This window comes from Vidua macroura, chromosome 2, assembly GCF_024509145.1.
Source record: "Vidua macroura isolate BioBank_ID:100142 chromosome 2, ASM2450914v1, whole genome shotgun sequence".
NCBI lineage: Eukaryota > Metazoa > Chordata > Aves > Passeriformes > Viduidae > Vidua > Vidua macroura.
Genome location: NC_071572.1, coordinates 14,312,617 through 14,338,768, shown reverse-complemented (window position 1 = coordinate 14,338,768; position 26,152 = coordinate 14,312,617). Strand labels below are relative to the sequence as shown.

The window sequence follows — 26,152 nt, the reverse complement described above, 5'->3', positions numbered from 1 at the left end:
CCAATACCAAATATTCTTTTTGTAGTCCAGCTATAGTCTGGAGATGAAAAAATATATTTTTGTACAGCAGATGGCATCATATGTTCAAGAATAGGAAATGAGTGTTCTTGTAAGACTTGTGATATTTATAGCATAATTCCATGCCTACTAGATAGATGAAAAGGGATTCTGTGCAGCACATTCTTATAATTAGTTCAAATATTTGTATGACTTTCTGAGATAATTTTTAATATATTTCATCTTGTCTTTAACAGGAGTTAAATGGTTTTGGTTTTCTTTTTTTAATTAATTAGTAGTTAATAAATTATTTTAAGGTATTTTAGGGTTGTGTAAAGTGTCTCTTCTTAAATGTAAGGAATTAGGTGTCCAAGGATGAGGCTGTTTTAGCAAGATGAAGGTAGACTGAGCAGTGTTCCTCTGCATGTATTCTGATTTGAAGCATGTTTATTTTTCTGTGGATCACCTGGGATGAGTTTGAAACCTCTCTATTTTAGACTTTTTGCTGTATTCAACACAGCAAATGGTGTCAATTTTGGTAGCAAGGCCCTTTTTTCCCAGCTGTTTGAAAGTATTCCTTGTCACTCTCTAGCAGTACCATCACCTCTTTTTTATTATTACTATTTTAAGATTGGGATTTCAATTTACTCTGTGTAGCAGCCACACAGTTGAAAATAATTTTGTTTCCATTTTACATTTTTGTCTTTTGTTAAGCTGTTAAGCTGAAAAAATATTTTTAAGATAAAAAAGATTAAAACAATAAAGTTAAAATATTTGCTCACTACTTCTGTATTTGTTGCAAATAAATGTGTGTATGTGAGATAAGGAGAGCTGATTACGAAAGCATTTCCTCTATCTGAGTGCCTTTCCATGAGATACAATTAAAACTATAGAAAAAAATTACTTTAAGAAGCGCATACCAGTGGAAATGGCAACTTATTTCAAAACCATCAAGAATGTCTCTCATTTCTGCAGCATTAAAAGTGTGAAAGAAGGTGAGGTGAGATGCGATGGGGAGATAAGTCTGCCATATGCTATGATTTCTGTGTTATATACTCTGCAAGAATGATAGGTTTAATACATTTGTAAATATTTTTAATTTAATTCCTGCACTGTAACTGCACTGTAAGTATGGAATTTAATCAAACTCCTCACAACAGGATGAAACACTGTAAGAAAGAAATAAAGACTCTTCAACACTGAAAGGTTTTCCTTCATTGTTCATACAAAACTGTTTGTCCGAGATCACAAACTAATGAGAAAATTTGTGTAGAGCTGAATGTGGAAAAAGCCACAAAGCTTTGATGATGAATGCCAGCTGTGTCTTGTGATAGTGGCTCATTGCTTCTTATGGGGACCCACATACTATAAAGATGGTAATTGAAAATATGTTCCCCAATACAACGTTTCAGGAAGTGCTGATTATACAATTTAGTTTCTTGATGGGGTTTCAGGTCCATATTTTCTTGTAGAAGAAGAAATTTTTTTTTCAAATAATTTCCTAAATTCATTTGGCACATATACATGTCATAATTTTAATTGAAATAATGCAGGTTACCATCACAAATACTGAATTGCGAGTGAATTTCAGACATCTTGCTCTCTAGGACAAACAGTATTTATTCAAAAATAAACCCATTTACTGAGATTCTTAATTTCAGCAGTTTATTGTGGTAGAAGGTAACACATAATATATTTCATTCCACTATTTTTTTAATATTTATAATTGAAGACAACTCTGTAGATAGCAACTGTATTTTAATATTTGATTCAGAAGCCCAGTTTCTCTTCTGGATACACTACCCTTTGATACTTAGAAAAGAAGTGGTACATGAAATCTTAATCTGGTAGAATGACAGCTTAGAAATGGACTTACTGCTCTCCTGTCTTTTTGACAGTATAATTCTCAGGAGCTTAGAGGTTTCTCTAAAACTGCCTTACAAAGTGGCATCCTAGAAGTTAAAGTTTATAATCTATGTACTCTTCTTTTATGCCTATGTTCACAAATTAACTTTTCTTTTTTCTTGCAGTAATAATTTCAGGAAAGTTAATTAGAAGGCAGCTGTAGGATCATTTAAAAACCAACTTTTTGTTATTAGTATTTATTTAGAAACTTTTTTTGCCTTCTTTTTAGGAGTGTGGCATAATTTTGTTCTTGGTGTTGCCAGTTTCATGGTCTTGTTTCTGCTGCCAGCCATTCTTTTCCCATTCTATTACACGGGTGTTGGGGCACTTGTCACTGAGGTTGCAGAGGTAAGAAGGAGATTTGCTGTTTCCATATTATATGCTTTGTGATTTAAAATGCATCTCTTATTATCACAATCAAATTTGGTCACTGTAGCCCTTTGCAGAATCTAATATACTGAACTTCTTGCTTGAAGTTTTCCTTTCAGTGTCAGGTATCTTAATATTAGTAAATAAAAGAACATGGTGTGAATAATGATAGACTAATTAGCATACTATAAAACTGTTGAGACATTTGAGATGAGTTTGCAGGTTTAGTTCTGGTTTTAACTGTTTTTCAGTATTAGCACAAAGCAAATCTACTGGAAACTGCATTATCACTCCAGTTACTGCTATCTGTTTTTAATGTTAAAGATTATTTTGAGCTGATTTCCTTGTTTGGTCAGCTGGAAGCAAAATAGAGATAGACTTCTGGGATTCTGGAAAGGAATGATTTTTTTTTTGACTTAATCAAATCCAGTCTTTCTTGTATCTAAAAGTCAATTGATAAAACCCAGGAGAGAGTGACATTTATAATGTTTTATTACCTTTGAAAATATAGGTACACCTGCTTTCTTGAAAAGTTCAGGGTATTAATTTAAGTTACTTGAACTTAATATGTTGTGCATTTTCCTACCTTTTGACCTATATGAAAATAATTACTCAAATTTGAAGATGTGTCCAGGACACTTGGAGACTTCCCTTTCCCTCCCCTTCCCCCCATTTTTTAGTGTCTTAACCTAAAGATTTCATAGTATTCAATGGATTGTAAATTAATCCTTGTTTATCCTCCTGTAGTAATATGACTGACTTCACTGTTCTTCTCAGGATTCTCCTGCCAATGGACCGAGAGGTCTTTTTGTGGGAGACCTTGTCACAAACCTGCAAGACTGCCCAGTTTATAATGTGGAAGACTGGAATTCCTGTCTGGGAGACATTTCAGAGAAGTCACAGGTCGGCTACTGTGTAAGTGCAGCCACCCTACAGCAATTAAGCTTTCCAGCTAGAGGTATGACTTAAGGTGCTCTCCTCATTATTTTGTATGTTAATTAATTTATCTTTTAATTTAGTAATGTCTTAAAGACTATTCTGGATTTAAAATTTGTTGTTGGAGTCAGATTTCTTATAAGTCAAATCTGCTGTCCTGTCTTAAGCAATTACCAATGTACCATGCTGTTTTGTGAAATCTGAAAGTGAGGGAGGGCTAGATATAGGAATTTCTCGTCTTTCAGTCATCCTGTATGATCTGAATAATAAAATTTGCTTCTTCGGGATATTGCAGAACTTGATTCTTAGCAGTAGTACAAGTATCTCCTCTATTTTAAGTTCTGTAAAATGGATCAACTCAGTGATCTTTTGCAGATGTAAATTTCATGTTACCTCACAGCTTTGATCAGCATGACATTGCAAATTATATGATTTAACCCAGTGATGTGCTTTATTATGGTTGCTTCTTCAGATGTGTCTCCCTATAGGGTTTATGTCATTGCCCATAAACTCAGTTTTGTCTGGATTGCACATACTGCTTCTGGAAGTCAGTCTACTTCCTTCTGTTTCCTTTTATACATTAGAGTGCTTGTTGCTGTAAGGGCTTATCCCCAAGAAACCAAAAAAAGAAAAAAAGAACTGAACTAAATGAGAACAATAAACAAAAATTGAGTAGAACAAAAAAGAACAGTCAAGTTAAATTGACTGAGCATCTTGTGACATGCCCTGAAGCTCTCTAAAGTTTCTTTCATCCAAGCATTCATGGAAACTGAATTCCAGAGGTAAGGGGTTGCTGCTGAGCAAAGCTTGTAGGATGCTATTCAGAGCTTTAAAATTGTCACTGCATTTTTCCATCATCCTGGGAATAAACAGGAGGTAAGGCAACTCAACTGTCCCTGCTTTTGATGCACTATAGAACTTTTCGTGAGGCTGAAAAAGTTGTTGGTTTTTTTTTTTTTTTTTAATGTAAAGAAAGTGATCTTATAGCTGGTACTGAGATAAATATTTAAACTGGAAACTAGTGGAGTGTGGGTAAAAACCTGCTTTTAGAGGTCTGACAGTTTGGATTATGCCTCTGAAGAAGAGTGCAACTCTGGCCCGTGCTTACAGCTGGGCAGGGATGACAAGAACCAATTCTCAGGTGTTGTAGATATATATATCCTCAGATTCTGCTGTTCTCTGAAGTGCAATTTTGGAGTCATGGGTAATAAAACTGCATATTTTGCAGATGAACTAGTCCTATTTAGATTGGAATACTAGAGACTTAGTGCTGGAGATTCAATACTGCTTCCAAGCCTGGTTGCTGTATTGTGTTAGCAGCCCATTGTCCCCACTGCTGCCTTCTAATCAGACCAGTCTGTCTGCATTTTCGGAGTCATAAGCCTCCAGCAGTGAGAAATATTCCTCTGAAATTAAATGAACTCTGCTTGGTCTCGAGCAGCTGTCATTTATCAAAATCTTGACAGTTCACAACTTGACATAAATACAGAGTATTGATAAAAATGTATATAGCAAATGGACTCCATCTAGTTGACCATAAAACAAATGGAGAGTGAACTATCTGAGTATTGAAGCTAGAGAGAAAACAATGCCCTAAGGAACTTCTTGAAATTAAAAAAAAAAAGTGGTTTCAATGTAGTTTATAAGGATTCCAATTTCATGGTCATTTGCTATTCAAAAATATATGTGGTTTCTTAGCCTCAAGGTACTTGAAAAAAGGTTTGTACGGTACAGTGCTTGCACCTGTAAGCCCCAGGCATAAAGCTCTATGTCAGTGGATTGCAGGTTATGCAGAGATAAATCAGCAACCAGTATCACAGGCTTGATCTGCCTGGGAAGGGACTGCAGTTCCTGTGATACAGATCCTTACTGTATCTTCTGCATCTGTGTGTGTTTAAGCTGGAAAGCAAGTTAGGCTTAATTCATTTCAAGAGCGTAGGTACAAAGGTTCTTTACCAGACTAGTTAAATCATGGTTTAAAACATCATTTGTTCACTGCTGCAACCTTGAAGGGTTGGAAGGCTTTCATGATGTAAAAAATATGTTTTGAGTCTCTTGCCATTTCCCTAGCCAGCCAGTGAAATCAGTACAGTAGTAGCTAACAAATTTCTATGCCAAATATTGGTGCAAGTTAGGGGCAATGGATATAAAAGTGTTTTGCAACTTGTAATACTCAAAATAATGCAGTGGTAGATCACCAGTATCTCAAGGAGATTTATAAAGGTGAAAAAATCAGTATGTGATGTGACTGAAATCATGGGACATTCACATGTTGGTGGTGAAGCTTTATTTGTAGTTGTGACTGAGCCTCAGCTAGACTGTGAATTAGTGTAATTCTTGAAGGCTGCAGGATAATTGTTTTACTTCATTCAGAGACTAATTTTTTCAGCAAATAATATTGATTATTTGCTCTATGCCTTTGTTCTTTAGTTTACAGAAGACTTGATGGCACAGTTGAATGTTGTAGTAACAACAGCCTCACAGACATTTGCTTTTCATACAGCAATAAGTTGGAGAGCCATCTGGTAAGTTATTTAAACTGCTAATTCTCTTTGGTAAATCTATTTTTTTTTAAATGTTTAATTAGTAATATATGCCAACACCTATACAACATACTCAAGTGTTTAAGAACATCTACAGTTTGGAGTAAAGGTGTGCATGTATATTATTTTCCCAATTACAGCTTAAAAAAACCACAAAATATTAGTTATGATTTTCCCCATAACTAAACAGGGGGTCTCTGAAAGAATCATAAAAAAATCTTAGACACCTCATTCCTTTAGGCAGAAAGACACCTCAGTCATTTTCAGTATTCTGGATGCACAATACTGGTGAGAAAAAACAACTTTTAAAAAGAAGTTGAAATTGCTTATTTTTGTGTTTCAGTCTTTTAAGTATTCAGCACTACAGGGAAAGCAAAGCCCTGGACTGCCTGTTCACTTATTTTGTCTGAAGCCCTAAATTTAAATAAAAACATGCAGGAGAAGGTCCTAGACATTGCCCAGTTTCTCAAAATAAGGGCCCATACTTGAATCTTTTTTCATGATGTTGACTTTCTTGTCATGTAGAAACAAAGTTTCTCAGTAGGATTTTGCCTTACTCCCTTATAAAAGGGTTTAGCAGCATTCCAGTGCCTAAAGAGGCTACAAGAAAGCTGGGGAGAGACTTTTCACAGGGTCATATAATGATAGGACAAGGGGGAATGGCTTTAAACCGAAAGAGGGCAGGTTTAGATTAGACACTAGGAAGAAATTCTTTACTGTGAGGGTGCTGAGCCACTGGCACAGGTTACCCAGAGGAGCTGTGGATGTCACATCCCTGGAAGTGTTCAAGGCCAGGCTGGATGGAGCTCTGAGCAACCTGGTCTAGGGGAAGGTGTCCCTGCCCGTGACTGGGTTTGGAATGGAATATCTTTTAAGGTCCCTTCCAACCCAAGCCATTCTATGATTTTATGAAAATATATCATTGTTTTTTAAAATATGTGTTCCATACTGACAGTGATGCAATATTTCTGTTGGTTCTTTACAAGCAGAACACATGAATGAACTGTGTAAACTTTTCTACACATACCAGTTTATTATTGTTCTGACTCTAGTGATAAATACCCAAAGAAATTCAAATAAATTTTTTCCAAATCTGCTATGTTTATAGTTTCTACTCTGGTAAACTTCCCACTCCAGGGTATTTAACTACTAAGAGCTGAACACATTCCAGCGGTTCATTTGAAATATGGCAGTGGCAGCAAGATTTGATAAATCACTATCAACTGAGCCTGGGCATTCTTGAGCTTGTAGTTGCTACTTATGAACAGGGAAGAAATAAAAGCATCAGGAAGCTTGAGACCTTATGACTTTCAATTGTCCTTAGACTGGCTGTGGGCTTTGAACATTTTTTTTTAAATGGTCTTTGCAGTGCTATACAGCAGTTTTTGAAAGTGTGTCTTATCCTTTGTTAGAGTAGAAGGAATTTGTATCAGGGTTAATGGTGAGGGCCTGACATTCATGCATTGTGGGGAGTGCAAGGATCGGGCTGAGAAGGTAGAAATTACTTTTGGTTTTCCTCCTAAGGCAAATAGTAGATTATGATTCCTTGCTTCTATTTTTAGAATAAAAGGGAAAAAGTGTTACTGAGATTTTCCAAGAGACATGAAGGAGAAAACTAATTTCCTGTTCCCTTGTGCTGTGCTAGTACTGTCTTTGGCCTGTGGGGAGCAAGAAAGATCTGGTCTGTCAGACTTAGAGAGTGAAAGAGTGTTATAGGCAGGGGTTGGGGCACAGCAGTGCATTGAGTCCTGTCTTCATCTTAGTTGAGAACGATTTCTTAGCTACCACACACCAGTTAGGTTTGTTGGTTTATTTGCTAAAACTTCATCTTAAACAGATAAGTCACTAGGATGTTGATACAGGCTCTGTCCATTAGAAATCACTGACCTATGTTTAGATGCCATGATTTTTTGTTGTGCATATGTGTACTTTGCTAGAAATAGTTTGCTTTTATTTTGGAATATGTACATGCCCTCTCTTCCACACTACAAAATATGGAATGACAGGTTAAATATGACAGGTAGAGATTTGTCACGATTTGGCAACAAAAAAATAGGGAAAAAATCAGATTTTAGCTCTTCATGGGCTTATATCAGTGAGGCATTTCTTTGCTTAAAAAGGAATATTTTGATCCTTTTATTTTGATCTTCTGGAAAATAGCTTACTTTTACCTTTCGTGATGATTTTAAATGTCCTTTGCAGTATGCCTGTATGCCAGCACGAAAAGTTATTGAAGCCAGCAAAGTTTGTCGAACCAACATGGACTGCCATAAGGACTTCGTTCCAAGCTTTTGTGTGACTCCTTCTTTGGAGAACCAAACAAGGCTAATCAGGGTAAAGCATCCACCCCATATTGACATGCTCTATGTAGGACACCCCATGCATCTTCAGTACACAGGTTGGTATTATTTATTGAAAGTTTAGCAAAAGCAATCTCTAATATGGTTTCCTTTGTCTGCCTGCTTAAACAAGGTCTTGGAGTGCTTCTTAGTTAATTTGTTTAAAACAGAATCCATTTCTTCTTACAGCCAGTGGAGAGATGGACTACTCAGACCTAAAATAAAATGTTCACAGTGCAATGAGTTATGAAGGTAATAGAAACCATATGTGATATGAGATGGGTGTTTTTTCAGAAAACTATAAAAGGGCTATTTCTGGTACAGATCTTATTCAGGTTAGTCATAGGAATCAGGTGCATGCATTTTCCTAGCACATAAATGTCTCAAAATGCTATTGTAAAATCTCTAGGGCACCTTGCTCCAACACCTTGCCTGGAATATTAGCATGACTGCTTAAATCACACCTAATATCCAAGTATCTGTGACAGATTCCCGTGACTACTGAACCACAAGTGTTACCACGATATAGTTTTTTCCTGATTTTTTTTTTTTTCATTTGACTGTCCTAAATTAAGTAACAGATAAAATTTTAGTTCCTTTCTTTGAAGTTCACTGTGACTCTCCTTTGGGCATCTTATATAAATAAAAAGTAATTCTGCTCCTGAAATGAGTATGGAAAGAATGAAGAAATTTATCAACATCCTACTTGATAGCTTGAGTGGCATGGTGAAAATTAGCTGCAGACGGGCTTTAAGAAGTTTGAAGTGTTGAATTACTATCCCTTCCTGTGAGGAAGGTGTCTGTTCCTCACAGACAGCTGAAATTCTTGGGATGATTTTGGAAGTACTACCTTGGAAGTATCTCCTCAGGAAGGCATTGTACTTCTCTGAATAAGCACTGGAATTAGGTACAAAAGAGTTTTAGAAACAGTGATGAAATCTGGTGGTGTAAATCCATTAACATTCTTGGATACCGTATTTTCAGTTAATCTATCAGTCTTTATTTTTCCATACTAGTAATTTGATGGTCTGTGAGGAGTTACTTATTTCAGCTTTTTTTTGCAACATACTCTAATTTAAGCCCAAAATATGATCACTTCATTTGTTAATTCTCGCCTTATGCTATTTAAGAGGAAAACATTTTTCGCTTGTGTGTTACCAACACACGCTACTGTATCTGATGATATTTATTTCAAATGCAGCAACATATTTTAAGAATAGAGTTTTATAATTATTCAGAATTCCTTTTCTTGGACTTTAACAATGCAAACTATTGGTACTGAAGAACAATTGATATTGTTCCCTTTTCAGTACATTGGAGCAATGGGGTTTTCATTGCTGTTTCCCCACTGTAGTAATTCTGCAGAAGAATTGAACCTACCAGTCTTTCAGAAGTCAGAAAAGAATGCTATTGCATTTAAAGAGGTAGTTCTTCTTTAAGAAGTTATTTTGTAAAAATACTGTTTGCATACACATGTAGGAGTAGAATTTTAAAGTGATTTACCCTTGGAATTGTGCACTTAATATATTAATGTGAAAGCTAAAAGTTAAATTTTATTACCAGCTTTGCTGTAAATGTAATCTATGCTCTTATGTTTCTTTTGGAAAAACACCAGACCAAATTGATAGGATGCTGGCTTGGGAAACAGGCAGTCTGCTGTGCATTTTAGAGTTTCATTCCAGTGAAACAACTTCTAAATATTTCAGGCTTAGCATTGCACTGTACAGGACTGGCTGGGGCCAACACAAATGTGACTGATCAGAATGTGATAACTGTTTTTTACAGTTTAAAAAATAATAATTTCTTCCTCTACTGTGTGAGCTTTGAAATAAGAATGTTTTCATGAAGTGGCTTATTCTTTAGTGTGATCTTTCTGCCTGCAGGAAACATTACTTTTTAGAGTGGTGCTATATTTAACGCACAACATAATATGGGAGTTGTAGTACTAGTGTGTACTATGACTATACTTTCTCTAGAAATTTCACTAAAGCAATGTTTGAATAACATTCTGAAATGTTATTCAAACATAATGCATGCATAATGATGCATGCATTATTTTCTGCTTAGGCTTGTGTTGTTGTCATGGTAGTCCTGATTTATGGAAAAGCAGAAATTATTTCATATTTTCATTTGAAGATTTGAAGACATTATTTCATAATGTCATTTGAAGACATTACGTATTTTTTTAAAAGCATATCTATATTAGCTACTTAGAAAAATAGTCTCTACAGTTCATTTCTATTAAATCTTTCTGTTGCCTCAAAATATCCTAGCAAAAATATTTTTGTTCATATGGAGGCTATATATACCACTTGTTTCCAGTAAAGAATTATAATTCTAAATGAACTTACAGGGATGGAGATTTGGCCAAAACTAGAACAGAAGGATGATTAGGAGTGCATGTTGTTTGGGACAGACACATGAATGCTTTTAATTAACATCCTTTCTGTAAAAAGTATGCAGTGTTATCCAATATAAATTCATACTGTCGGTTCAATACACATGGTATTAAGTCTTTCAAACTCTTCCTATTGCAGGCCAGTTATGTTCTAGAGTCCCTTCCTTTGTTGGACAGTTGATATCTAAGGCTGAAATGAAGGGCCCTGCCAGTACTGCCCTGCAAATTTGCAGTGTTTCTTCTTTATTATGTATGGGGGGTTTTATTCCCTCATGTCATTTCTAATAGTGCAACATTTTTGCTTCCTTCTCTGGCCCTTGTTGGTTGAGAAGAATCTGGTGACTAAGATTTATATTAGGAATTCACACTACTTGAGGAAACATCATATCCCTGAATGTTACTCTTACCCATCACAGACTAAAAACTGTTAAGATTTTCTTCATGAAAAGAAGATGGAACTTATCTAGAGATCATTTCCTCAAGCTTGACCAGTCTCCTACTTCTGTTGTATCCGAGTCTTTAAAAAAAAAAAGAGCACTTCCTGGCTTTGGGCATGTTTATGAACAACAACAGCCATAATCCATGCTGAAGGTCTTTCTGGTACAGCCTGTTCTCTCAGTATTTCCATGCTTGTTTACTCTTATAACTGAGGATGGTCCTTCATTGCTTTTAACCCAGGTTTAAAGGATTACACATATAGTTCTTAGACCACACAGAAATATCTCATGCCATGCTGTCTGTCTCCTCCATGGCGTACGTGCCCTTTCCCCCATGAAGAAGTTTTCAAAGGTCTTTGGTCAGCCTAGTCTCCAAGTCACTTCCAATTAAAATTGTGTCTGTTGTGAATCCTTCTCAATATTTGCCAACACCATTTAGCATGAGCCAACAAAAGAAATGTTATTTCCAGGTCAAAGAATTGTTTAATTAGAGTGGAAAAACAATGACTGTCTTCTCTCACCCAGGCTCATTGCTGTTCACCTCTTCCCAGCAGGGTCTTTGAAGACAAGCCTGTAGAGCGTAATTTCTGTAATTCTTTTGTTATTCTTCAAGATTTGCCTAGTGCCATTAGGATTGGTCCATTACAACCGCAAAATTCATTGCTTCATATTACAATCTCTAGAGCTCAGTCCAGAAACTTCCTGAAGAGTTTCTCTGTGTTTGGAGAAAGGTTTGGAGTTTAGATCCATGTCTAGTGGCTGTCAGTGACAACAGTTTATTGTAACAAAAAGGGAAAAAAGAGCAATGATCCATTCTCAATGTAGGCATAATTTCAGGTTCAGGATGGTAGTGGCCATTAGGTATTTGTCAACAGGCAGACAAGCTTTGAAACTACAGTGTTTTGCAGTGTGTCTTTTGAAACCTTTGAATACACTGGCTGTCTCAGCCATTTTGCTATTTTGGTTCATGAACAGGAGTTTTGATCAGATGTTCTGATATCAGCCTTCAACTTGACAAGTTGTTTGTTTTGGATGTCACTTGACCTGTGCATACAGACAAACTGGGTAATGCGAGGCTGGAGAGCAGCCCTGCAGGAAGACATCTGAGTGTCTTGGTGAATGGCAAGCTGAACATGAGCCAGCAGTGCCCTGGCAGCCAGGAGAGCCACCTGTACCACTGCCAGGAGGGGATTGTCCCACTGCTCTGCCCTGGGGCAGCCTCACCTCAAGTGCTGGGGGCAGTTTTGGGCACCAGAATATAAGAAAGGTATAAAGCCATTAGGGTGCATCCAGAGGAGGGCTACAAAGATGGTGAAGGGTCTTGACAGGAAATCATTTGAGGAGCAGCTGAGGTCACTTGGCTTCCTCAGCCTGGAGGAAATTTCATCGTGGTCTACAAACCTCACAAGGGGAAGTGGAGGGGCAGGCATTGGTTTCTTCTCTCTGGTGACCAGTGACAGGACCCCAGGAAATAGCCTGAAACTATGCCACAGGAGGTTTAGGTCAGATATCAGTAAAAGGCTCTTCACCCAGAGGGTGGTCAGGCAGTGGAACAGGCTCCCCAGGGAAGCAGTCATGACCCCAAGCTTGGCAGAGTTCAAGCAGCATTTGGACAATGCTCTCAAGCACATGGTGTGTCTCTTGGGGATATCCTGTGCAGGGCCAGGAGTTAGACTTGATGATCCTTGTGAGTCCCTTCCAGCTCTGGATATTCTGATACGATGCAAATACTCGTGTGAAGACTGTCCCTTTTATTCAGACAAAAAGCCAATCCCTGAAGCTGTTGTTTGTGTTTCTGTCAGCCCAGCCCCTACCCTGGCAGGCCCACCTTCAGCTTTGTCCAGAGGCCTGGGCCAGCAGGTTTGGGGGTGGAGGGGGCTGTTTCTGTTGTGGCTGGGGCTGGCCAGTTTCCACAGCTGCTTAAGGGCAGCCAGGGAGGGGCAGGGGAACAGGGGCAGCTCAGGGATCAGATGTGTGAGTTTATTAGGGTTACTGCAGTGGCAGGGCAGGTTCAGGTGAACTGGTCTGGCTGTCTGAGCCTGTGATCAGGCGGGTGCGTTCCTGCTGGTCTCCAGAGAGACGCCTGTGGAGAGAGGAGGTGGCTAAGCTGCAGGTGACACAGAGGGACTCTCCATAGCAGTGCCCAGAGCTGGCAGGGCTCACCACTGGAAGTGGAGCTGCTGGCACGCCTTGGCAGGAGCACCACCAAGCAGGGAGACTCCTCTAGGCAGGTTCACTGGTCAGCAGGAGGTGCCAATGCATCTCTTGCTTTCTAGAGCAGTATTACCCCCCACTCTTTCTCATCCTGACTTTGTTTTGCCTCTGCCTGTCGCTCATGCAAGCTACTCTTGTCCAGACAGGCTCAGTTTGAGCAAACACTGTCTCCAGTCCAAGAAGGCTCCCCAAGAGAAGACCCAGAAAATAAGAGGCCAGTTAAAGCTGCTGACAGCTGCAAAAGCCTCAGCAGAGGTTTTCAACCAACCACTAACTTGCTGCTGCACAGCAGCCTGACTAGAAGTGCTTTGTGGCTGTGAGCTGCCTTTGCAGGAAGCAGGAGCTGTGAGGGGATCGATGACTCACCGTTTTCTCTCACACCACCAGCAGATTGCAAGGGAACAACACATCAGTATCCCAGCTGGCACAGCAACCAGGGCTAACACTATGCCTATCATACAGCCTGCTCCACGACAGAAAATACTTTCGATGTGCTCGGGGGCATTAGGAACTTGTTTGGTTGTTTCTCCAGCCATTTCTGCAGAGCAATTCAAAGCGTTAGCCTGTCCTCTGGCAGTTTACCACTCGTGAACTTGCAGCATGTTTGATATCACCAGAATGTTCTCTGTTTTCCCCCCAGTGGTGGTCCTGGAGGCATACTCCCACCCTTTGGGGACAGGTTGTCCCTCTGAACAGAACTCAAACGATCAGGAGGAGAGCACAGTGGGGAGCACTGTTGCTTGGCCAGTCACTTCTTCAGCAAAAACTATCAGGAAGTTCCACCTGCAACTCTCCCTCTCTGGGCCAGCTCCCACACCCCAAGGGGATGGAGTCAGGCCTTCACAGGCGATACTTGAGCCTTGCTCTCCCCATCTGCCTTTTTCCCAGCATGTGCACCCCTTGCAGCCACTCCCAGGTTTCAGGATGTGTCTCCCCATAAGGGACCCCAGCAGGACTGCTCAGTACCTGAGTGCTTTGGGTCTGCTTGAGAAGATTCACCAGCTTTTGCATTCTCTTTTTTTTCTCCAGACTTTGGCAGCACTGCCAAAAAGCAGATACAGGTAAAGCCTCAGCATGGCTCAGGCACAGAGGATGCAGGAGGATGGGGAGGTTCCCTTTAGCTTCCATGCCCAATATACAAGTCAGAAACTTGACCTCAGCTCATGAGAGGGATCCTGCTTGGGGCTACTTTTCTGCTTTGGTCATGTAGGTACTCAGGGCAAGCTCTGGGATGGAGCTGCAGGGGAAGCTATGTTTGTGCAAGAGTCCTGTTTTTCATTGTCTCTGCAATGGGTTTCAGATGTCTTGAACCTAACACACTTTCAGCTTAGTTGCTGATGTGATGTGCAAGATCAGGCATTGGGGAAAGAGCCTGCTGCCACAAAGCCATCCTGTGCTGACCATAGGACAGCAACTAACATGCCAGAGGCTGGCATCGACCTTGGAATGAGCAACTTGCATTTGACGTGGAAGGAAGATTAAAAGGTAAATGTATTTTCTTCCAGCTAACTTACCCATGGGATTATGCATATGCTTGGCGACTGGAGATTTCCACAAGCCATCAGCCTCAACATCTTAAAGAAAATTGCTCATTAGTAAGCTATTGACACATTAGTAATAATTATTCTTTCAAAGGAAGGGACATTGAGAACTTACGTGCTCCAGGCTCGCCCAAGGGCTCCAAACCATCTTTCTTCCAAGCTGCCAGAGAATCTGCTAGAGAATCAGCTAGAAGCAAGCACAGAGAAGTGTTTCCATTGCGTGTTGGGATCTTCTGCTTTTGTGTACAGAAGCACTGGATGGGGGTCAGGTAACAGTGTGGGAGCCAGATGTCAGTGGATTGCCAGAGCTGCAGAGGAGGACCTGGGGACCTCTGAGCTGGCAGCTCAACGCTCTTCAAGCACAATGTACAACACCTCTGGAGGAGAGATGAACCCTTGGGACTCTTTTAAGAGGAGAGTGCTTACGCAGAGGAAACGCTCACTAAAGCACTGGAGGAAAAAACATATTGGTGAGAAGACACCCCCAAGCCCATGAAATGCTGGCAGCTTACCTGCTTCCTGTGATTTCTGTAGAGCAAAGTTGGCAACCCCGAGATGCAGGATCATCAGGAGGATGAAGAGGGAGAGGAAAAGATGGTGGACAAAGGCCATGGTCCCCCTTCCACCACACTGCTTCTGCTGCAGTTGGGGATGGGGGCTGAGAGTTGGTTCTTATGGCCAGTGCAGTGCCATGGGGCTCTGTGACCTCATGGCCTTGTGCAGCCAGGGCTGTGTGGGGATGGCACTCAGGGTGCTCATGGAGAGGTGCTGGAGCAGCTTGGGGCTGTGTGACCTCATGGCCCTGGAATGAGCGGGCAGCCAGGATGGGCCTGTGTGGGGATGGAACTCAGGGTGCTCCCCTGCCTTCCCAGGCAGGGGAGCACATCCCATAGGGTAGCTCCACCCAAGGGCTGGGACGCGGCCTCCCCACTGCAGGATCAAGTCACCTTGTACAAGTTTGCAGATAATGCCAAGCTGAGTGGTGCAGTTGGCACACTGAAGGATGGGAAGCCATCCAGAGAACAAGCTTGAAAAGAGCCCTCATGAGGTTCAATAAGACAAGTACAAGGTCCTGCACCTGCACTGGGGAAAGCCCTGTATCAAGCTGCAGAAGGCTGTGGTGTCTGCTTCGTTATCCAATGTAATTTCTAAAATAAGGCTAAAGGAGTATTTTAATAAAATTGCATTTAGTTGAGTAATTCTGTGTATAGAATAGGTATAATGGGAAAAAAATATTCCATCTCTGGGGCTTTTTTGTGGTTCAACTATTTTTTTTACCATGCCTTGATACTAAAAACTGCTAGAAAAACACATAGAATGTTTCAAAGAACTTCCCAGTTGTATCTCTCAAAATGAGTGGCTTATCATACAGGCTTTCTTCTAGAAAGATATTAGATACAATGAAGAAATACTTCACTATGGTGAGGCACTGAAACATGTTGCCCATAGAAATGGTGGCTGCCCCATCCCTGGTAGTGTTCAAGGCAAGGCTGGATGGGGTTTTGAGCAAGCTGGTCCGGTAGATGTTCCTCCCTGTGCCAGGGAGGTTGGAACAGGATGATGTTTAAGATCCCTTCCTACTCAAATCATTCTGTGATTCTGTGATTGACCTGACTTTCTGAGCTGGGTGGTATCCAGGATTTCTGTCTGTTGTGGTCTTCACTCAGTCGTCCAACAGATTTATTTTCTCTCAGTTCCCCTAAATCAATGGTCAGTCTTAAGCTTTAAGCAAAAACATGACTTTCAAGCACACTGGCAGTTTTGATACTGAAAAGTTCTCTGATCATTGCCACACCAAACCCATTATTTTTTTTTTTTTTTGTTCTCCTTGCTGTCCATATCTTTCCAACCCATGGTGTATTTGTTGGCTGGACTTATCAGAAGGCCATCTATTAACAGAAGAAAATGTCTTTATGTGGCTGAATGGACCAGTTCTCTGCCTTATGTGACTTTAGAACTACTTTAGAACTACTTTCCCTCACCTTTGTTGCTGTGTCCTTGAATTCTTTAGTGAACCTGAAGAAATCTGATCTCACTCCTATGAAAGATATCCTGCTTTTGGTATGTTATGTTCCCAGTGTTGTCTTAGCCTATGGTTAAAATTTCTCCAAGAGTGGGTTAGCCTTCAAATATCTCTGTGGATGTATGTATTTCTTATGGCTATAACTATTCTCCACATCGGTAGGGAAAATTCAGGCCATTGTGGCTGGCAACTCACATCTGAAGTTGTTCTTTAAAGGCAGCGAGTATCAGTGGTACTATGCAAGTTTATTCTCAAGGTGGTTCTCTAATTCTGCATTAATTTACCCTAACCTCTTCCTTCTGGGGAGGAGAGCCTGCTGTGCCTTCCTTTTAGTAGGAAAGGCATTTTTCTTGCAGCTATCACAGAATGGTTCTCAAACAGTCCCTGGTGCTGGCAGATCCAGAATACTAACCTGGGTGGAACATTCCTGTACCAACTTAGTGCCTTCTGGCAGGTCTCAAACTACTGCACTTGCCTTGAAGAATCTCTTCGAAACATTTGACGTGCAGTCCACTGAAGGTTCATGTACACCTTCAAAGAACAGTGGGTACAGTAATAAAGTATTCAAGATCATGTGGTCCTTGACACTGCAATTTTCCAGTCACTGTTTTTAAGGCTGCTAAGTCCCACCTCCCAGGTTTTTGAGTTGCACCAAGTTATATCTTGAAGTCACTTACCATCTGCAAACAGAAGAGAAGCTACTTATGTACTGGCTATGATGCCTTGTGAAGGCTGACCTAGAACAGAGAGAGGCTAGACAGAGTTAAAGAACAACGTAGGCATTTATTAAAAGGCCTCAATGGAGCCACCTTGGCCAGCAAAGAGCCCAGCCAGGGCTACACCCAAGATGAACCCAAAATGGTCACAAAATGGACGACTGGTCACGAGGTCTCTCATTTTTATAAGTTCTGGTCCATTAGCATATTGGAGTTAATTGTCCAATTATAGCTTTAGTTTATGAAGTCCCATCCTTCTTGTTTTTCTCTCTTCAGTCCACCTTTGTTTTTGCTCTTGGGTCCGAGATTTGGATTGGTTGTCCTTGGTCCCCAGCTAGAGAAGGAATTGTTTTGTCTACCTGCTCTGTGACGAGAGCTCACCATCCCCTAATATGAAGCTCAGAACTACATACTAAAGCAGTACAGAATCTGAAAACTATAAAAGCTAAAACCTGAGGCATCAGCTAACTGGTGGTGTGTGATACAGCTGTGCATTCTCTCATAGCCTTTGCTTTCTCAGAGGGACTCCAGAATTCTGCTCCCTATCTCTCTCTCTCCTGTACACCATGTGCTCAGCCTCAGGTTAGGGGGAATCTTCTGCAGGTACTGCCAGAGAAGATTTTTCTGACCTTCAGAGAAAATACACATGTGCACCCACAGTATGCATATGGACTGCATATGTTGAAAAAGTCTGGTAACTGTCTTTTCTTTGAAAAATACTGGAATACAGTGGGGTCTTTATAACTAAAGATGCCTCTGAAAAGATGTATTTTAGATCTAGTTTTACTGAAATGCTAATTGTGCTTTATGGAGTGACTACTGTGATAGTGACCACATTTAAGAAAAATATAATAGCTGCACTCTTGTAAAAACAAAAAAAAAAACCAATCAAACCCTTATTGAGATTGATTATTTGTCCTGGAAGAGGGTCATTTCACATGTGATTTTTCTGCAAAATTATAATCTAAAATTAATAATTGTATAACCCTGGAATGACTTGTCATGCTTTATGTATTTTCATTTCAGTAAGTCTCAGCAGTTTTGTACCACGACAAAACTTTCTAAGTATCGATCTGCCTGTGATGATAGAGACGTTTTGCAAGTATCCTTTGAAGTATGTTTGTTCTTTTAAGGTAAGAAGGGAACTGTTCAGAATTTAGTGACCTAGCAAAACTTCAGTTGGATGTCATTTTAGGCAGGATGCCCTAAAATATTTCTGTAGAGATTGGACATCTTTATCCCACCTCTGCATTGATTATTGTCCATGTGCCAAGCTAAAAATGAAATCTCTCACTTTCTTGTGCTTAAGAGCATATTTTTGGTCAGTGCTTTTTTTAACTCTTGAAGGTGAGCCTTAACAGATGTGACAAGAAAGCCAAAGTAAGCCTGAATTTAAGTCAGGAAAAATGAGATGTTCTTGCTAGCTTTGCAATATCAGAGTTTTATTATTTTTGTATTTTTGTATTATTTTTATTATTTTATTATTTTTGTATCATTTTGCTGAACTAAATAACAGGATATGGTAGTTTTGGTTTTGGGTTTTTTTTTTTTTCCTTCAAAAGAAAAGAAAATCGGTGTTCAAAAAACAGAATAATTCAATTAACTCTTGCTCATGAATGAACAAGATTATATATACACACATACATATAGATTAGTAGACTTGAATGTGGCTAGTCTAGGAACCCTTAGCCTTAGAAACTGAAATGTTTATGCGTGGCCATAGGATAACTAAACTGTGTAGTTCAGTTTAGTAACAAGTCCATAGAAGCAGAGGAAAGGTAGCACATCAGCTTCCATTTTCTGAGAACACATCAAGGTTCACACTGCTCCAGCTGCTTTCTGACTATATCTTCTTGCCAGGCCATTCAGGATGGAGGTAGGTACTGCAGTTAGCAAGCCTTTAACCAACAGTGAAAATTACCCGTGCCTCATTCTCACATGCACACACATGTACAGAAATCCACTCAGCTTTCTGGCTAACAGGTAAGGAGGAGAGATAGGTCAGATTTCTGATGATATTCTAGTCATTTGCTAGGGAGTGTTTTGGAAAATATTTCTAATCATGATTTCATACTTGGGTCTAGAATACCTTCTTAGTTCAGGCATGGTGTCAGAGCTGTAACCTTCCTCCAAAACCACACAAAGCAAGCAAAGAAGATGGTGGTTTTGCTGTCTCCTGCTTTCACTCAAGTTGTGATGAATGCAGGTTTGAGTATCCAAACTTAGCTCTTAAAAAATAAAAATCTGTAAAGGCAGTTCTCTGAGTGGCTATGTTATGGCATAAAACTAATTTTACTCATATAATTTCTGTGAAACAGAATGGCAGCTAGAAAAATAGCCTTTGTATGTATCTCTCTGCATACTGAAATACAATACATTATTTTTATTACTTTTTTTTTAACATTTTCTCAGATACTCTTAATGAACCTTAACTACATTCAACCAGGTACCTAATCTCACTATCAGGAGCGCTGGCAGTTATCAACGCTGTACCCTGCTTCGCTTTGGATGGTCAGTGGATATTAAATTCCTTCCTGGAAGCCACACTGAGCTCCCTAATTGTAGAAAAACAAAACAGAGAGCTTGTTGGCTTTTTGATTTTGCTTGCTGGTAGTGCACTTTTGGCTGCCAATGTTGCACTGGGACTTTGGATGGTGACAGCACGATAGAACATTGGATATTCTTCCATCAATTCTCAAAGTACACAGAAATAATGAATCTATTACCTTTTAAAATTTGTCCAGTACTGAGATTGAAATAATTCCTCTAATATGAGACTGAAAGAACAATCAACTGGTGGTTGCTGTTTTAATTTAAAACTTTATAACACCATGCCTGTGGTCATGGGAAATCTAATAGAAAAAGTAGGAGCCTTTTTATTTACTCTTTAAGCACTGTATTAATTTTGGAGAAGTTGCATTTTAAGATTTCATAGGAAAAAATCAGACTTCATTAATTCAGATCTCAAAATAAGGGAATTATTTTGTCTCAAACATTGTAAAGTTGGAGGAAAAAAAGACAGTTTTATTTTATAATTTAAATAATTGTCTATGTGGGCTCTAATCATTTCTCCATCAGCATAGTCTTCATTGACTTGTTTGGGGTTTTTTTAGTCTGGTATTACTCTACCAAACTATGTTTTAAGAAGCTCTAAAGTCTGGTCTCAAAATGGGGAAAAGGTAGTTAAATGCTTACCATGTGTTAATGGGGAGAGAGCAGCCATTTGGGTTAGTGGCTTTCCTTTCCACCTGGCCAAAATGACTGGAGGAATGTTGTCCTCAGGATGTGGATGAAAAGTGCCAATATCTGCTAAAAATGAAGCATGTGGGAGGATAACAAAGCCCACGTGTTTATGTTGCTTACACTTTCAGTTGTGTGTTATCAGATGCAGCTGAAGTTTTTAAAGGCAATATTTGTCAGCAATAGCTACAAGATAACTGAAATTTAGTTTCTGAATGCTGAAGTATGCTGTGCACAGTTTTCCTAAGTGATATGTAATGTTTGTGGTGTTTTACTCAGAAAATAATACTGTATTCTACCTGTTCACAGTTGAAAGTGAAACCTGTTGTTTTTATGGTGTCTATCTTCTGATGCTATGCATGCAATATGTACAGTAACTCACTGATAGTTTTCTGTATTTCAAAGGGAATTTTCCTTTGCTAGGATTCATTCTGTTCAAAGATAGCTAACAAAGATATTTAGCTTGTCTTAGATATGAATTATTTAGAGGAAGAATATGATGGTGACATGAACTATTTAAACATTTGGCTTTGCTTTCTGAGATGAATACAGACCATATCTTTGTTCCTAAATGAACAGTGGAAGGACAGTCAGTGTTTTACTGACTGAAGTATGTCTGATGTGCTTTGAAGTTCTTTAGGTTTGTAATGTTTTGTACCCAATAGGATTATATATTTCATGTCTTTTCCTCCTGTGATATTTTGCCTAGTTTATCTAAATCAGGTTCAGTCAAGAGCCTTGCCTCCATATAGGCTGATACTTAAACAAAAATGCTCTCGTTTGGGAGCCTAAATATTTGAAATAGAAAATTTTTGAAAAATACCCTGCAACTTCTGCCTCATACAGTGTTCCCCATAGAAGCTGCTGCAGGCTCAGAGTTCCTTTACAGAAATGGCCTTTCCATTAGAAACTGAAGTGGAACCTAAGCTCACAGATCCTGGCTGGCAGGGAGTACTGAAACATCCATGACCAGGTAAAATAGATTCTTTTGGCACTTGAGGTGAAAGCCTGGGTAATTTCAAAGTATTGACGTATACTTTTGCACAGTAGCTTTCTTACGATGATGCAAGCAGCAACGAGACACCATGTTTATTTATTTGTTGTTGACTAATTTATATCCCCTTCCAGTGCTGCCACAGGCTGAGTGGACCCTTGAAGTTCACTCTTTGGGGTGGCTGGCCTGTGCCTCTCCTTTTCAGTCATTTCAACCCAGGCAAGTTGGGACAGGTGCTGGTAAGAGAGGGTGAATCCTTCAATCCAGTGTGAGCTGGCCCCTTTGGGGACCATTAAAAGTAAAACAAAGTGCAAGAAAGGAAAACCAAACTACACTCTGTAACCCTAATTTGTCATCACTCCTGGAAGCACAGAGAGGTTTCAGAGTAGCAGTTCTGATGGGCCACTCTGCCATCCCTCGTTGGACAGGAGGACAGGAGCAGCCTGGTCCTTGCACAAGGCCTGGCTCTGAGACTGTTCCAGACTGCTCTCTTACCTCAGTGGCTGTTTTCTTATCTGAGCTCTTCCTTTCAGTGGCTTTGTAACACTTTCCTCTGCCTCATCCAATCTACAGTGCAAAAAAATAATTTGGACTTCGAAGTTTTAATGTAGTTTAGTAAGACAGGATATTTACTTTTGAAACTTGTCAAGTTTAATATTTATTTATTCATGTTGACTACAATGGCTTGGAACAATCCTTTAGCATAGTGCCTCTCATGGATATGTAGGCAACAGATTTGGGAAAACCCAAAGCTTCTGAATTAGCATGCGCAAATTTCATTTGCTATAATGAGGCTGGCAGGCTGTTCCTGGTTATTTAGTGTGCTACCAAAACATGAAGTTTTATCAAATGAAGCTAAAGCCAGTGTACTTTACACAGTCAGTGAAAGACACAGTTCTACTGAGTAGAACTTCAGTCTATGTCTGACCTCATAAGCAAGAAGAGGGTGGAAAAGACATTGGTCATGGCCTTAGCAAAACAGACACACTAGTGCACTGTAAAGACCCTAGATAACCCTGTCATGTATGAGAGTACTAGAAGTGCTTAAAAATAATTCATGAGTCCGTTTCTCCACATGCTAAAATTTGACTGAGTAAGGGTTGATTTAGGTGTGTACAGGTTCTTTAAATCAAGACTTTAAGCAAACTGAGTATGAATGGTGACCCAGCACATCTTAGATTAGTGTGAACAAAGGTAATAATTAGGTTGGACTATTCTCTGAAGAAGAAGTTGTTCAGTGGGTCCATTTCATTCTCTGTAATCCTGACATATGGATTACATTCTGATAAGCATGTGCCATACATACACTTACTGGGATGATTTTTCCTTGGGTTTTGGTCATTTATTTAGCAAGATAAAGCACAAAAGTACAGAGTGATTAAAAGTACAGTGTGTTAGATTTTTACTGGAGTACTTCTGATGTGTGTTGTTTTTGTTAAAACAGGAAGTCTTTAAATTAAATCCTTCTACATCTTATTCTAATGAGCCCCTCCAAATCTTTAATACAGAATCCCTCAATATAATTTTAGGGCATATTGACTGGACTATAAAACACAGCACTCTTGAAGGTTGGATGGCTGCTATTATTTATGTAAATACTATGCATTTTAAATCTGTATCAGATGGAAAAAGTAATGTCTAATATTCAGAAATGTTATACTTAGCTTTTGTTTGAAAATTTTCAGAAGAATTCCATAATTATAATCATTGTTCTACTTTTTTTAATGAAATAGTTTTTTATATCAGCAAATATTTACATAGCATGTTATGATAGTGCATGATATGACATGAAAATGGCAAACTCCTTAGCATGGGGGATGTTACATGCTCTTTGCTAACTTAGGAATTTAAAACCAGCTTGCTTCTGTACAAATTAAATGAAAGAGGCTTCAGTAGAAAAAGTATAGACAAACTTGCAGATTAGTCATCCCAAATTATGAGCCACAGTGGAAAATTTGTTAAGTCATCCCTTTTATTTAGAATGAAACAACCATGTTAACAGTTTCTATGACGACCATGTTAATAGTTAATGTGATAATTCTACATTTGTGGATATGTGTGTATACATACATTTGTATAACAGATACCTACATAGCCATAGGATGGATTAATGCTTTTTTTAGGGATAGCTTACAGCATATCCTCTATATCCTGCAATGTAGGCTTTTGTTTTTCCTTATCTCTGTGAATTCTCTCTATGGTTTTCTCTGGATATGTTTTCTTCCCAAAAACAATTCTTAACTTCTTTATTAACAGAAGACAAGTGATGCGGACATGATGTAACCACAGCTGCATGAGTTTTGTTCAGCTGGTGTTTAAAGCATGTTTCTTATTTCTGTGAAGCCTCAGCTACAAGCATGGTAAACACAGCTTTTTCAGGGCAACTAAAAAGGTCAGCCTTCACTCTTTATACTGCTGCTGTTTGTGCTGTTCTGGAGAACTGGGATACTGTGTAGAGCATATTGAAGAAATAAAGTTTTCAGGACAGAACTCTCCATGGCAGTCAGGGTGTTTGAGCTTTCTTTTAATAAGGATATGTTTTGTTCAGTTTAGCACATCAGCAATCCCAGCGTTCCCAAAGCTTCCTATACATTTTACATGATGTCAAAGGGTGACCTCTAGGAATATTTTTAAAATAAATAATGTATGTCTTACAAATTCAGAGCTTTCATACAGATCTGGATATCACTAATGACAGATGAAGAAGGCTTATAAAGGTTTATATAGCCTAATCTGTATTTAATTGTTTTAAAAATATGTGAGTTAAACTCTAGATATAAGTAGTTATTTGTAAAATATGCATTCTGTACACCTGCATTCAGACCAGTTTCCACAACCAGTCTTGCCTCAGCTTTGTTCTTGTAATTTTGTGAGTAAGGAATCTTGAATCTTAACACAGGTAAGATCCAATGTTGGTAAATATTTTATACCCTCTTTATCCTGAATTTCATGTAATGCTTTCTATTGATTAGTTATTTAATGTGACTGAGTTATCTGGGATACACACCCTGCATCAATGCAGCATTTGGGAACATTGCACTGGGGACTGCCAGAAAACAGCAGCTCTGTGACTCCTGGTCCTTGGGCTCATCCACTCCATCATGTGAAGAGCAGATGGCAGTGTTTAAGGGCAGTGAAGGACTTCAGTTCATGGCAGCTTTATGAAACTTTCACACTGCTGACCTGGTGTGAAAGGACAGGAACAAAGAGCAGGATATGACACTGCAATTCCTTTCATTCCGTTTACATTGTCATGAAACCTGAAAAGAACTTGTAATTAACATTTCAGAGCAGGAAGATATGTTTTCCAGCCCTTCACTGAATCATTCAGTGACTGGTGGTCAAACTTTTTTCTTAAAACTTTGTCATTCCTTCGATAAATATGTGCTGAATAAGTAGCAGGGGTAGTTGTAGCTTATTTTGTAAAATGGACTTGGGTATTTCTCACCTCTGGATGTTCATCCTGGAATGGTTTTTGCAGCATCATAATATAATTGATCTTCATTGATACTGGGTTGAAAGTTTGGAGGCTATTTCCAAGCCATCACTAGGAAAAACTATTTCCAAGTTGTTTGTTAATATTTTAAATTAATCTTTTCCTTACATGAAATTGTTTTTAGATTTCATATACTCAGTTGATCTTATCTGAAGTCTGTCAATGGAATATGTATTGTTTAGAAATTCACTGTGGGGTTTTTTTTCCCTCTACATGGCCTTATTTTTCAAACTGACTCACAGCTGTGGAATGTTAGATTTCTAGACCCTTTGTTCCCACTATGCATTGTTCACGATCATGGGTTTTTTTAAAAAACTGGAAAAAAAGAAAGCTTCATTTTGAAAATGTCAGCTAACAAATATATGGAACACTGAATAATGTATTGTGGTTTTGTTTTGCTTTTTTCTCTATTTAATTAACCAAACAATAAGTATTGTTTTCTATGTATGATAAATGTATCCTGCAAATAAATTCATTGTCTGATTGTTGATGTGCTTAAGTCAGTTCTTAAAAACAAGGTAGAGTGACATAATTCCTTACTAGTAGCAATTGCCATATTCTGTCATATATTCTCATTTTCTTCGTATGTGATTCATGTATTCTCTCTGGGTACCAACAAGATACACCATCATTTTCAGTATCTGACCACCTCCTAAAAAAAATAATAACTATAACTTTACTGTCCCTTATTTATCAGCTTATCACAGTAATAGTTCAAATATTTGATGCTGGATGTCGTCATCAAGGTAAGCAAAACCACTGCTCTGGCCATTCCTGTATGAAGAATTTAGAATGTCAGCTCTCCAAAGGTGAACTTCTATTTGACAACCTTTGATTTGTTTTATTGATTTGTTTATCCAGGCCAGCTCAGAGCTGGGCACATCCCCTGGCTGGTTCTGGGTTTCCTTGGGTGTCCAGGTGGTGTCTGGGCTGTGCTCGCACCCAGCTCTGTGTGCGAGGGAAGCGTTGTTGCTGTTTCGTGAGCAAGCTCATCTGGAGCCAGC

At 39.1% G+C, this 26,152-nt stretch overlaps 1 protein-coding gene across 16 annotated transcripts in view; it reads left to right on the top strand.

Moving 5' to 3' along the window:
- Positions 1 to 26,152, top strand: part of MBTPS2 (membrane bound transcription factor peptidase, site 2) — a 51,293-nt gene that overhangs the window by 14,492 nt on the left and 10,649 nt on the right. For 2 of the 16 annotated variants that reach the window (XM_053969643.1, XM_053969648.1), the window contains exons 6-11: positions 2,132 to 2,250; positions 3,049 to 3,229; positions 5,638 to 5,732; positions 7,953 to 8,148; positions 18,445 to 18,520; positions 19,865 to 21,574. In XM_053969643.1, coding sequence (XP_053825618.1) covers positions 2,132 to 2,250; positions 3,049 to 3,229; positions 5,638 to 5,732; positions 7,953 to 8,148; positions 18,445 to 18,520; positions 19,865 to 20,087 — 890 coding nt within the window. In that variant the 3' untranslated portion in view covers positions 20,088 to 21,574. Of the gene's footprint in view, positions 1 to 2,131; positions 2,251 to 3,048; positions 3,230 to 5,637; positions 5,733 to 7,952; positions 8,149 to 8,278; positions 8,342 to 14,464; positions 14,624 to 14,773; positions 14,809 to 16,560; positions 16,741 to 18,444; positions 18,521 to 19,864; positions 25,639 to 26,152 lie in introns of those variants that run through there. The other 14 variants (XR_008435626.1, XR_008435622.1, XR_008435624.1 and 11 more) reach the window with 14 other exon arrangements.